General features: G+C 36.1%; 3 protein-coding genes across 5 annotated transcripts in view; all 3 read left to right on the top strand.

Moving 5' to 3' along the window:
- Positions 1 to 303: 303 nt before the first annotated feature.
- On the top strand, positions 304 to 3042 carry LOC111491176 (putative glycerol-3-phosphate transporter 1). 2 transcript variants are annotated; one of them, XM_023139962.1, is made up of 3 exons: positions 304 to 472; positions 985 to 2041; positions 2170 to 3042. In XM_023139962.1, exons 2-3 carry the CDS (start codon positions 1039 to 1041, stop codon positions 2727 to 2729), a joined length of 1563 nt encoding a protein of 520 aa, XP_022995730.1. In that variant the 5' UTR covers positions 304 to 472; positions 985 to 1038; the 3' UTR covers positions 2730 to 3042. The 2 variants fall into 2 exon arrangements, with proteins under 2 accessions (XP_022995730.1, XP_022995731.1); XM_023139963.1 differs by lacking the exon at positions 304 to 472 and adding an exon at positions 579 to 707.
- Positions 3043 to 3523: 481 nt separating this feature from the next.
- On the top strand, positions 3524 to 4714 carry LOC111491182. Its single transcript, XM_023139972.1, has 2 exons — positions 3524 to 3778; positions 4357 to 4714. The coding sequence occupies exons 1-2, from the start codon at positions 3601 to 3603 to the stop codon at positions 4548 to 4550; spliced, it is 372 nt and encodes a 123-aa protein (XP_022995740.1). The 5' UTR covers positions 3524 to 3600; the 3' UTR covers positions 4551 to 4714.
- Positions 4715 to 5773: 1059 nt separating this feature from the next.
- LOC111490845 (SNARE-interacting protein KEULE-like) overlaps positions 5774 to 12872 on the top strand; it is a 13578-nt gene continuing 6479 nt past the window's right edge. The window contains exons 1-12 of one of the 2 annotated variants that reach the window (XM_023139471.1): positions 5774 to 6199; positions 7188 to 7246; positions 7605 to 7686; positions 8719 to 8797; positions 9374 to 9424; positions 9517 to 9613; positions 9774 to 9806; positions 10207 to 10332; positions 11244 to 11435; positions 11539 to 11622; positions 11712 to 11810; positions 11883 to 11959. In XM_023139471.1, the coding sequence (XP_022995239.1) occupies positions 6127 to 6199; positions 7188 to 7246; positions 7605 to 7686; positions 8719 to 8797; positions 9374 to 9424; positions 9517 to 9613; positions 9774 to 9806; positions 10207 to 10332; positions 11244 to 11435; positions 11539 to 11622; positions 11712 to 11810; positions 11883 to 11959 (1052 nt within the window). In that variant the 5' untranslated portion in view covers positions 5774 to 6126. The remainder of the gene's footprint in view (positions 6200 to 7187; positions 7247 to 7604; positions 7687 to 8718; positions 8798 to 9373; positions 9425 to 9516; positions 9614 to 9773; positions 9807 to 10206; positions 10333 to 11243; positions 11436 to 11538; positions 11623 to 11711; positions 11811 to 11882; positions 11960 to 12872) is intronic. The other variant, XM_023139470.1, reaches the window with a different exon arrangement.

Genomic DNA, 12872 nt, shown 5'->3' with positions numbered 1-12872 from the left:
TTTAGTTGGAAAAAAAAAAAAAAAAAAAAAAAATCTATTTTATAAATTAAAATTCCGTCAAAAAAGAATAAAAGGGAAGAATCAAGGACAGTCACTTTTTCTCTTTCCAGTCATTATTGCCAACAACATTTCAGGGTAAAAAAAAAACGGCTAGGGGCATTTCCGTCAAATCTTCATCACTTTCAGCAAGAAATTCAAAATGGATACGCCAAGTTTGAAAAGACGGTAAAAGGGTATTTGAGTAATTTCACTTGGATAACAGTGATCCTCATCTGTTTTTAAGAATCCTTTTCCGTTTCCGTTTCCATTTCCATTTCCATATCCACAAAGAGAAAGAGGAAAGAAAAAACTGAAGGAGCGACCTCGTTCGTTGAAGAATCCTGAAAGCCAGGCAGTTCAAATTTTTAGTGAGAGAAGTCGAGATTTCAGAAGCTTTAGCAATCCATCAGTTTTCTTTATCGCTTCTAAGCAGGTTTGCTTTTCTCTCAAGTCAATATGTTTTCTTCGTTTCTAATCTTCTTCTTCGATTTTTCTTGAGTATCTCTTGTTCAGCACGTAAGATTTTGATTCTCTCAAGTTCTCTCTTAAGTTCGAGGATTGTTCCTTCTGTTTTGTTGATTGAAACATTGATTTTGTGGTTGTTGTTTGGGTTTTTGGGGGTTATGTTGCAGAGTGAGTGGAAAATTCGATTTCGGACGACGATTTTGGTGAGATGTTTTCACGATTTTGGTTTATTTGAAGTTGTAGTATGTCATGTACGAATTTCGAAGGTTTGTGGAAACCACACGATGTTGAGAAATTAGTTTCTGAATTCGATTTTCGTAAGAATTTCGTCGGTTCGATTTTGAGAAGCTCTGGTTGATATTTGGGAAATTAGTTTTTGGATTTGATTATTATTTAATTGAATTGTCGATTAAATCTGAATTCTCTGATCTTGTTCTTTTTCAACTGTTTCCTAAAATAAGATTCTGTAATTTTCTGTAGATTGCACTTGTAGAGGAAATCAGTCTTGTTCTTCGTTTACCCTAAGAGTTGGCAATGGGGTTACTATCAGAATCCGAACGTGATGCAAGTCACAAGAAGCCATATGGTATCAGATTTTTCGAGTGGATGAGGAAACGACCCCTTTCATTCAAGGCCCATCAAGCCATTGTTCTGCTTGTGACATTCTTGGCGTATGCTAACTACCATGCCTCTCGAAAAACTACAAGCATTATTAAGAGTGCTCTGGATCCCTTGTCTCCTGATGTAGGCTTGAAGTTCAACCTATGGAAAACGAGCGGTTCGAGTACACCGGTTGAGAGTAGCCACCGTGCGTTGCTCGCTCGTGGTGGTTGGGCTCCATTTGATGCTGCAGAAGGGACATCTTTACTAGGTGAGCTTGACTTGGCTTTCCTAGGAGTATATGCTGGGGGAATGTACTTCTCTGGCCATTTGGGCGATAGGATGGATTTGAGGATATTTTTAACTTTGGGAATGTTGGGAACTGGCCTGTTTACTACGCTGTTTGGATTAGGATATTGGGCAAACATCCATGTCTTTTCTTACTATTTGATTGTTCAAATGCTTGCTGGTCTGTTTCAATCCACTGGCTGGCCTTCCGTTGTCGCCGTGGTTGGTAACTGGTTCGGAAAGAGTAAGAGGGGACTAATTATGGGTATATGGAATGCTCATACATCTGTTGGCAACATTTCTGGCTCCTTGGTTGCATCTGCCTTGTTGAGCTATGGTTGGGGTTGGTCAATGGTTGCCCCCGGTCTGATCATTGCGTTCTCGGGTTTGGTCGTTTTTCTGTTTCTTCCTGTGCATCCTGAATCTGTTGGAATTGATAAAGAAGGAGATGATTTGGGCTCTCCCAAGAAAAGTGGGGAGGGAATTACAGAACCTCTATTGAAATCGGCATCAGAGACAGAGAAGGCCATCGGTTTTATAGAAGCGTGGAGAATTCCTGGTGTTGCCCCTTTTGCATTTTGCCTGTTCTTTGCCAAATTGGTGGCTTATACATTCCTTTACTGGCTCCCTTTCTACATTAGCCACACAGGTAGAGCTGCATTTCTGTTTCTTGTGTGCTCATTTGGTTCATGATCTCTCATATTTGAAATGACAAGCATTGTTATCTTACTTGACATACAACTACGACGAACTAATTTGTGGTTAATGCTCTTGCAGTTATCGACGGGGAATATTTGTCGAGTACGACAGCAGGAAACCTTTCGACATTGTTCGATATCGGAGGAGTTGTAGGAGGAATTTTAGCTGGTCATATTTCTGATCGCTTAGGTGCTAGAGCCATAACAGCTGCAAGTTTCATGTACTGTGCCATTCCTGCTCTCTACTGCTACCGAAGCTATGGACACATCTCCATAGCTATGAATGTTGGTCTCATGTTCATCACTGGCATGTTTGTCAATGGGCCATATGCTCTCATAACAACAGCCGTCTCTGCCGATTTAGGAACGCACAGTTCATTGAATGGGAATTCTCGGGCACTTGCAACTGTGACTGCGATTATTGATGGGACTGGCTCGGTTGGCGCTGCGATCGGACCCTTGTTAACGGGATATTTATCAGCTAAAAGCTGGAGTTCAGTGTTCGTAATGCTGATGGTCTCGGCGCTAATAGCAGGGCTGTTTTTGACAAGGCTCGTTATAGCTGAGGTGACTTCAAAGATCGAGGAGTCGAACTCGAGAGGAAGGATTCCATCCAGGAACCCAGTACTCGAAGTGTGAGATTATACAATAAGGAAAGCACATCAACAATCTTAGGTCCCATTGTATTTAGCCCGTGCTTGGTTCATAAAAAGGTTTTGAACATTGGCATCAGAACCGTGATCGTTAAGGATTTTCCCTTATTTTTTCGAGGGTGCTCGGGGGAGAAGAAGATCTCCTCCAAAGTGTGATTCATCCAAGGAGATGATTTTGTTGCAACGTCTCCATGAACGATTGCATTTGTGCTAGAAAGTTGAGCTTTGAAAACAACAGGAAATTTAAGGATTTAAAAATGTATGGTAGTAGGTACTACTCATGGTCTGAATTTATTAAAGGAAAAAAAAAAAAAAAAAGACAAATTATATTAAAATATATGGTATTTTAATGTCGTACTATTTTTTCATCATTAAATATTGACAATAAAAAATTTAAATTGAAATTTCAAAAAGATTTGAAAATAGAATTTAATAATATCCCAACATTATGAACAAAACTATATATTTAATTAAAAAAATATCCATACATTATTATATTTTTAAGCCTATTTCAACCTTAAATGGAAATTAAGAAAATAAGGTCAATGAGAAAAATAAAGGAGACTTTCTTGGGGCATAATTTTTGTGCAATATTGAAAAGGAAATAAAGCATGAAAATTCAAGAAAATAGAATTTAAACCATATTATATATATAAGATAATGATTTAAATAGCAAATATTTTAACTCAAACAAGAAAAAATGTATTTTTGAAAAAAAATATTAATGGGCCGAAGCTCGATCGGGCGCCCGGCCCAGATAACATTAGGGTCCATTTAAAGAGAATGGTGCGATTGAATCGACGCTTCAAGAACAAATTCAAATTTTGAAAATCGATCAGAGAGAGAGGGGGAGAAAAATGGCATCGGCTCGAGGAGGGATGAAAGATTTCTACAAGCAAAGGAAGAACAGTGGAGTCTCTAAGGTTTCAAAGCCCTCTTCTGGGAAAACCAAATCTCGGGCCAGCTCTGCAACTTTGGACTCCGATGGCGTTCAACCGGCGGCTCTTATTTCTCACGGTTCCCTCGATCTCCGAGGTTCAATCTCTCTCTCTCTCTCTCTCTCTCTATTCTTTTGTTTTCTTCATTGGGTTTCTTGAAAGGTTGATTACGGTTCTGGACTTTGTGCTTTGTGATTCCGAAGCATTAAGCATATTGCATTCGAGAAGCTTTTGGATTTCAATTACATTACAATTAAGTTATTCAATAGTCGAATTAAAGATTCTCGATGTTTAGTTCACTCTTGATGTTTCGGCTGAAGTATTATCGAATTTATATGTTTAGCCTTATGCTTCGTGATTATGAAGGATTAGGCATGTTGCAGTCTAGAAGTTGTTGAGTGTCACTCAGGTATTTGGTTCTTTTAATTTTCGACTGTGAAATTGAATTAATATGTTTAGACTCCTGCTTCATGGTTATGAAAAGGATTTAGCACGAGTTGCTATTAATTTCTGTCATAGTTGTATTATGGACACCTAAAGTTCGGATTTTTTAAACCTTTCGCTGCAATTCTGTCTCCTGACTGATGCGTTTGGAAGTCTGATATGGGGCTATACTTGCTGGATATTAATGTACCTTGTGCTTCATCAATTTTTATGAACTTCATTTTGTTTTAGATGATTATGGTGAGTCTGAGAATATACTGAGGCAATTTGACATGAACATGGCCTATGGACCTTGCCTTGGGATGACAAGAATGGAACGATGGGAGCTTGCCCGTAAGCTTGGTTTGAACCCTCCAAAAGAAATTGAGACACTCTTAAAGGGTGGGAAAGTGCAGTTAGAGTGCTTGTGGGCTTCTCGAATCTAAAGACTGCCCTGTTAGCTATGTTATTTTCGGTTAATGTATGAAGTTTATGGTGTGCTTTTGGACAAAATGTTCAGCCTCTGGCTGAACTCATAAAGTGCTCTTGTTTTCTTTTTTCCTTTGTCATGTTTCGAAAAGAAATCTGTCTACCTTAGTAGCATTTAAAATCTTTGTCAATGTCATAATGGTGGTAGGGACAGGAATAAAGCAAACAAGGTAGGGACGGGGAATAGTTCATTAAAGTCGGATGACATATTACCGTTGACCTCAGACCTCACACTTGATTTCCTCTCCCTATTGGTCTCACAATCCCATCGCCTCTTCTCTATCCCATATCCCATAGAAAGGTGGATGCTCTTGTAGGTAGGAGCAACTTCACATATGGTGTTTGGCACTCTCTTCGAACTGATATTACCTCGTAAGTTTGGTAAAGCTGCTTGTGCTAACTGTGCACATTGAAAAAAGAAGAAAATTAGAATAGTTTCGGATTCTATTCTGCTTCGAGGATTTGTGCTCAAGAGTAAATATCATTCTCTCGTCCCTTACCGGCAAGATTCCCACACAAAAAAAAAAAAAAAAAGTTGGTTGGGTATTATTATTATTATTATTATTGAAAGAACGGGTGTATTTTTGTAATAATTTATAAAGTTTAGAAATATCTTTTTTATAATTTAGTTTAGTTTTAACATATCTAAATTATCAAGTTTTGAACATTAGTTTAAGAATTGGCCAATTAATTATATTTAATACATAAGTGTATTTAATTTTTTTTTTATTATATGAAATATCTATTACATCTAATATTTAAAATTTAAAAATTTATTAGACATATTTTACCGATAAATTGGTAACATAGTAAATAAATAATAGTTAAAAATACTTGGAATTAGAAAATAAATAATTTCACACGGACTATTCTAAAAATATTCAAATTATTATAAAAAAAATGGAATTTTCCGACCAACATATATTTTAATGATATATAAATGATGTTATGTATGTTTATTTGATTGATGGAATATTAAATTTACAATAAAAGTTGAAATTTGATTAAATTACAATTAATTTATCCTTAAAAATAAAATGTTAGAAATGGTTTATACACTAAATTAAATCTTTCTAAAAATTAATTTCTTGGTTTTGCCAATCAATTTCTTAATGAAGAAGATAATTTTGTTGGGCAAAATGGTCATTAGGAGGCTACGTGGCGGACGGAGGAGTCGAACATCTATGGAGGTGGTCGAGAATTGCGGTCCATTTTCGCTGCCTTTTCGTCGCGGGCTCCGAGTCGGAAGAATAGCGCCTGCTAATTCAGCCTTCACGACGAGTCAAAACCCGTCAGCCTAAACTCAGACCATCAATTTCTTCCCCCGCGCCCGTAATTCAATATAATTGATCTCCCTCTTTTTACTTTCTGGGTGATTGATTTTTTCAGGATCATCTCTGCGTGGAACTGAATCTTCTTTGTCCTTCTCTCCGATCTTCTCCTTTTTTCTCCCGGAACTTCCACAATTGGTAAACGATCTCTGTTTTTCTGGTGAAACCAAGCGATCACAAGGAGGAATTCTTGGCCCTTACCATGTCGTTCTCTGATTCTGATTCATCTTCTCAATGTGGCGATCACAAAAGTTTCAAGCAAATCAGCCGCGAGCGTGAGTCTCATATCTCTCCTTTGCGCTTGTTTTATTGTTTCCCCACCCCCCGTTTTGAATTGTTCTTGATTGAATCACCCCACTTCTGGCTGATAACCATTGAATTAATCCTCCAATTTGGTTTTTGTCTTCTAGAATCTTGAATAATTCAATCGCAGACTGAAATGGCAGGTTATTCTAAACTTAATTTTTTAAGGGAGAGGTTGTCGTGTTGTAACTGGTAGTTGAATTCAGATGATAAGAGATTTTATTTCCATATTTTTTGTTTTTTGGATGTCTCTACCAATTTATAAGCCCAACTTGAGGTTTTGTTTATGATTGTTGGAACTTGCTTTAACTTACGAGTGGATTTGGGGAGTGGGTTTCCTTTTTTCACATTTGATATTACGATAAGAGGAGCCATAAAATGTCCCTATGTTCCCACTGGCCCAAGGTGGTTAATGGTTTGGAAGAAATCCTTCTAAAGCTTAATGGTAAATTGAACTAAAATTTGTAATGTCTTTAACGCATAATCGAATGTGCTGAAAACAAACCTTCAGTTCAGGGTTGGCATGCATCCGGGCATTGATAAGCATGAAGCTGCTAGATGTGAACGTGTTAGTGAAGACGGATTACCATATCCTATACGACATTTCACATAATTACTAATTTTCATATTAACCACTACACTCTCTTACTTTTGGGTTTTGATAAGTCCAAGGTTTTGTACACCTCAAACTTGAGTTCCTGGTGAGATGGAATATAAATTTGTTGGTTGCTTTAGAGGGGCTCTTAAAACATTCCTTTAGTTTACTTACATCCTAGCAAATTTTCATTTTTCTTTATGATATCAAATAAAATTTTCATCATTATAAACTTTTCATGTTTTTATCATATTGCATATTACAGAATATTGACCTTAGATCTTTAAACTTCCTAGATGACCAGTGTATTGTATTGTGGCACCTAATAAACCAATTTACTTATATCCATTTAAATTCGCCTTTAGGATTGCTGCATGAAATGCTTCGGTCAGCCAAAACAGGGGATTCGAAATCAACCTGGAAGGTATGTCATATTCATAACCATTTTAATTTTAACAAATTACTTTTGAACCTATTTGTTACTCATTTTCATTCTTTAAACAAATATGATTCCTATGTGGCTTCGAATTTGCAAATCTGATGTAGCAATTTGCCTTTTTCCATGCAATTTGTTGAATGGATACTTGGAAAAAAAAAGGGTATTTCCTATTTGGAGTTTGTGGAAGTTCTCTGTGTGCATCTTCCTCTAGTGAAAAAATCTGCTGAGTTATTCATTTTTCGTTTTCTTTTGAACCAGGAAGAATCATTTGTTTTCTTTTTGTTTGGTTTACTACATCACATTCCCTTTTAGATTTCTTGGTGTCTGGATCTGTTGTTCACAGGTTCTCATCATGGACAAACTTACCGTCAAGATAATGTCATACGCATGCAAGATGGCTGATATCACAGATGAAGGTGTTTCATGTAAGAAACACAAGCAAGTTATCTAATACATTTTACACCAATGATTCTAGATACTGTCTTCTGTGATTCGTTCTTGATGTGTTGTGTAGACAGTATATTGCATATTTCATGATATTATATGGTTCCACTTACTGCAAGAAGTTAAAGAAAAAGAAAGAAGGAAAAAAAAAAAAAAAAAACTGGCTCCTGGCAGAGGTGGTTTGCAACTCTGGAAGTGAAATTCCAAATTATTTCCTCATGCACCAATTTTCATTGGTTGACTTTGTATTGATTTTTTTAATGATAAAACCAAGTTTTCGTGGAGAAAAATGAAATAATATGCACGGATGTACAAAAAAGAATGCCACAGAATGAGTCTCGAAATTTCAGACTTCAATCCAAAATTATAAGACCTATTCATTAATTTTTTTTTTTTTTTTTTAAAAAAATGTGGAGAGGCACCCTTACTTGAATAAGATCTATTTTGTAGGTTGTACATATGTGCCTTTTGAGTATCTAAAAAATTACAAAATAGTGTTGAGTTCTAAAAAATTGCAAAAAAGTGGAGAGACAGATGCTCACAACAAGACTTATAACTTCCAAGATTCCTAACCTCGTTTGTGGCCCCTCCCACACCTAAAAATATTACTAGCCATAACCTNAAAAACACACAAAAAAAAAAAAAAAAAAAAAAAAAAAAAAAAAAAAAAAAAAAAAAAAAATACAAGCCTGTCAAAGAACTCGTGTTTTCTGAACATAACACAATATGCTGATGTTGAAACACAATGATGTGAATCCTTAAGTTAAATTAGTAGGAAATACATATATCTGAGGTAATGATTTGTATTATTTAGTCGATCCATCCATAACTAAAAGCTATTTATATGTGTTCCTTATCTGAAGCAGAAACCAAGAAAAATTTAAACCTTTTTGTTAGCTGTTGGGATTGTGGTAAATTACGAAAGAAATTCTTTCTGGTACCTAGATATATTCTTCATTTGGAATTTATAGTTTTTGGGCTTTGAAAATATATGGATTGTTTTGGTGCTGCAGTGGTAGAAGACATATACAGACGAAGGCAGCCACTGCCATCCATGGATGCTATCTATTTCCTTCAGCCTTCTCGAGAGAAGTAATATATGTACATTTTTATGTGATTTATACAATTCCATCTAATAGTTTCATATAATTTTAAGCTCTAAGACCATAGTTTGTCTTTATCTTTTACTTTGCTAGATTTGAATGCAATGCATTTTTTTTTTATGATTGATTAGATTTTTTATTTGGCCTTCTGCGTTAAGAGTTCTTCTTCTCTATCTTTGATGGTTATGACTTGAATATTAATCTCATTCCGATCTTGTCTTAATTTATGTCTATTGCACTTATATTGCATAAATTGAGGTAGAAAAAAAAGCAAAAGAAAAAGGCTTCTATTACATTTATCAAGTGTAATGAAACAGAGCATTTTTTTTATTTCATACTTGTAGATACATAAAATAAACCCCCTCAGGTAGAGGATATTTTTCTAACCTTCTAGGCTGGACCCTTCTTCCTTTGCTTTTCGTCACAATATCTTACATCTCTTATCAATCACCCGGGAATGGTGTAGATTTAGGTTTTTTTTTTTTTTTTTTTTTTTTTTTAATCTTAGATTGATGGTATAAATTGGAGCTGAAATCTTCATTCTCTCTCTCTTTTAAAATTGCAGTGTTGTCATGTTCCTGTCAGACATGTCAGGGAGATCTCCTTTATACCGGAAGTATTTATACCCATCTCCCAGTTATTTAATGCTTCTAGTTGAGCATTTTTGTGCAATAGTTGTTGAATCTATTTTCTTTTGTATCCTTGAAGGGCATTTGTCTTCTTCAGTTCACCTATATCAAGGGAATTAGTCACACAAATCAAGAGAGATTCAACTGTTTTACCTCGCATAGCTGCCCTAAAAGAGGTTACTGATCTCCAGGCCAAGACTGAAGTTTCTGCTTGATTTCTTTTCATTGCAGTCTGTTGGTTTAGATTATAATCCAGCTAGTTCGTTTTTTTTTTCTTTAATTGTTAGATAAAAATGATCATTAACTTTTCACCTTCCTTTTCATGTCATTATGCAGATGAATTTGGAGTACTTTGCTATAGACAGCCAGGTACATCTAAGCCTACTTGATCAGTGCGGGTGTATGATCGATAATTTAATTATTTGTAGCTCTCATATTTTATTCTTCTTTAGAAATTTTGTGACGATGTTTTAGTTTGATATTTTTTTCTTCTAAAAAAGAATGATTTTATGACTTCTACTCAATAATCCTTTACGGAGATTACTTCATTTTCCAACATTTGTTCATACTGAAATAAAAAATTTGTTCTTAGCCGAGAAGGTATTATTTTGAATTTGAATGATGTTTTTCATCGAGGGGGTAACATGGACATTTATATCTTGAACTGTATATTGTGATTTTAATTTCATTCATGCACTACTGTTATATCAAGTTTGTGTTCTATAAACTAGTTAACTCATATATTAGTCAATAATCTTTACATTTCCAGGGTTTTATCACCAACAGCGAGAAAGCTCTGGAGGAACTTTTTTGTGATGACGAGAGTTCTCAAAAAGGTGCAGCATGTCTGAATGAGACGGCTATCCGCATTGGCACAGTTTTTGCATCATTAAGGGTATTGTTTGTGCTTAAAGGAAAAAGGCATCCTTGATTATGTCATGTTTGGTTTAGTAGGGGTAATGTTTTTAGTGCTTTTTTGGGGGGAGGGATGAAACGGATTCCATTGATCAATAAAATTACAAAGGCTACTGGAAGGTAATGGGTAACAAACAGAAGTCCCCATTATTTTCACGGAACTAATTGAATGATTCCAATAATGTATAAAGAGAGAAGCCCTGGAAGAACTTAGAAAAATGACTAGGTCCCAAACTACTTCGCCAAGACGGTCTAATTTCTCCACCATACCTAACCAAAATGGTAAAGTTACCCTCAGGCCAGAAGGCCCATATAAAGCTAAACTGAAGAGGTCAAAATGCTTCGACCAAAGCCATTTAGTGAACTGACACTCAAGAAAAAATATGGAAGGCCAATTTCTCTTTTCTTCTACAGAGGACATGATAATGTTATTAGCATTGAAGCCTTTGAGAAAAAACCGACCACAAGAAACTTTACACTTCCTCCAGATTGTTTCGGCCCTTCTTTAGAATGAAGATGAGAAGCAGATTGGATTGGATGACTCTTGGCTATTTCTTGGAAGGCGGAAACAGGACAATAGGAATATTTTCTATGAATCCAGTTTGCTTCCTCGGACGACCACTTATCCAACATATGTTTCTTGTGTATAGTTGACAGTCTCTCCTTGGCCTTTTTCTTTTCTATCTTGAGTTCCTTTTCCTTTTTAATTTTTTTGATTACTTTCGTTTCTTAAATATGATAGGAGTATGAGGCATAAGCCTCGAGGAAAAAATGTACTGCTTTTCATTGAGACTCCTCAAGGCTTAAGCTTGAAGCACCTTCTTAGACTGTATTTGTTTGGTGTTGCAATTACGTTAGGTGTCAGATCTTCTTAACCTTTTCCTTCTTCAGGAATTTCCTTCTGTTCGGTACCAAGCTGCCAAGTCCCTTGATGCAACTACAATGACGACTTTCCGTGACCTCATTCCTACAAAAGTTGCTGCTGGTGTCTATGACTATATTACAAACTATAAGAAAACGATCCCCAATTTTCCTCAGTCAGAAACGTGTGAGCTGCTGATTCTTGATCGCTCCATAGATCAGGTATACATATATAGTTTGGCTATTTTAACGTATAAAACACGTGCTTTTAGCATAATTTTTTCATGTGGGTTTGGTATGTGATGAGGATGTTCCACCCCCCCAGATTGCTCCTGTTATGCATGAATGGACATATGATGCAATGTGCCGTGATTTGCTAAGCATGGAGGGGAATAAATATGTTCACGAGGTAAGTTCTAGCATTCTGTTAGTTCTTTATTTGCTTCTGGGCTTTATTTTTTTTAGGCTCTTTGTTGATTAAGATATTTTACTGTTCAGATTCCAAGCAAAGTTGGAGGTCCACCAGAGAAGAAAGAGGTCCTCTTGGAGGACCACGATCCAGTTTGGCTTGAGCTTCGCCATGCACACATTGCAGATGTATGCCCTGTGCTTATTGAATTCTTTTGAACATTATTCTCTGTTTTCTTCTGTCATAAATGAATTTTTCAGGCAAGTGTGCGGTTGCATGAGAAGATGGCCCACTTCGTATCTAAGAATAAAGCTGCACAAATGCATCAAGTTTCAAGGTTAGCGCTGTTGTGTTTGCTTTCTTTTGGGATGCTTCATGGTATTAATATGAATGTGTACTTGGGAATCATGTATTCAAGCGTCACTCTAATGGATATTGAACCACCTAAATACCAGAACCGTTCTTTGTTAGGAAACATTTTTCATATATCTACCTAAGGTTTTAGATGGCTTCCTTCTATTACTGATTACTGGGGTCAACGTTATCCTGGATGCTGTAGGGATAGGCGAAGTATTTGAGAAGATTTTTTTCTCTTGGTGATGTGGGATGCTCTGCTTCCATCGTATGCTTTCCTCATTCTTTTACTAGAACTTTTATCTTTCCATCCATCAGACTGCCGATGATCGGATGCTTAATCTGTTCAATTAGATTTCCATATACACATAATTTGTTAGGACTTTGGGATGCAATTTTTCCTCTTTTTTTTGTTGTTGTCAAAGAGATTTCCTCATCTTTCTTTTAGTTGTGGGTTAGAAAGACTGTTTGGGGAGGAAGAGGGGCATATAGTGTCGTGTGCTCCGTGGGAAATGCATCTGTCCTGATGAGTTTGCATCTGAATTCTTTAAAGCCAACTGGAATCTCTGTGAGAGTGGATGTTCGGGAGGTGATAGATAAATTTTATGAAAACAAATCTTGCATGCATTACACTTGCAAAAGGTACATTATTCTTATTCTCGAGAAAGAATGATGTGAAAAGTTGGGGATTTTCTGTCACTAGTTTAAACAGAAATTATCAATCATGGCCCACTAGAATGCAGCTAGTCTTGGACAGCATGTCCAAAAACCTAGGGCATTCAACGAAGGCAGACATGTTGTAGTTTTAGACTTTTAGGGTGATTTTCTTTCCCTATTGTCGTGTGGGATTTATTGTTTTTACTTTTTTTCTTTCTTTTTTTTTTTTTTTTTTTTTT

This window comes from Cucurbita maxima, unplaced genomic scaffold, assembly GCF_002738345.1.
Source record: "Cucurbita maxima cultivar Rimu unplaced genomic scaffold, Cmax_1.0 Cma_Scf00016, whole genome shotgun sequence".
NCBI lineage: Eukaryota > Viridiplantae > Streptophyta > Magnoliopsida > Cucurbitales > Cucurbitaceae > Cucurbita > Cucurbita maxima.
The sequence above is the reverse complement of the archived record's forward strand: the minus strand, read 5'-3'. Positions and strand labels throughout refer to the sequence as shown.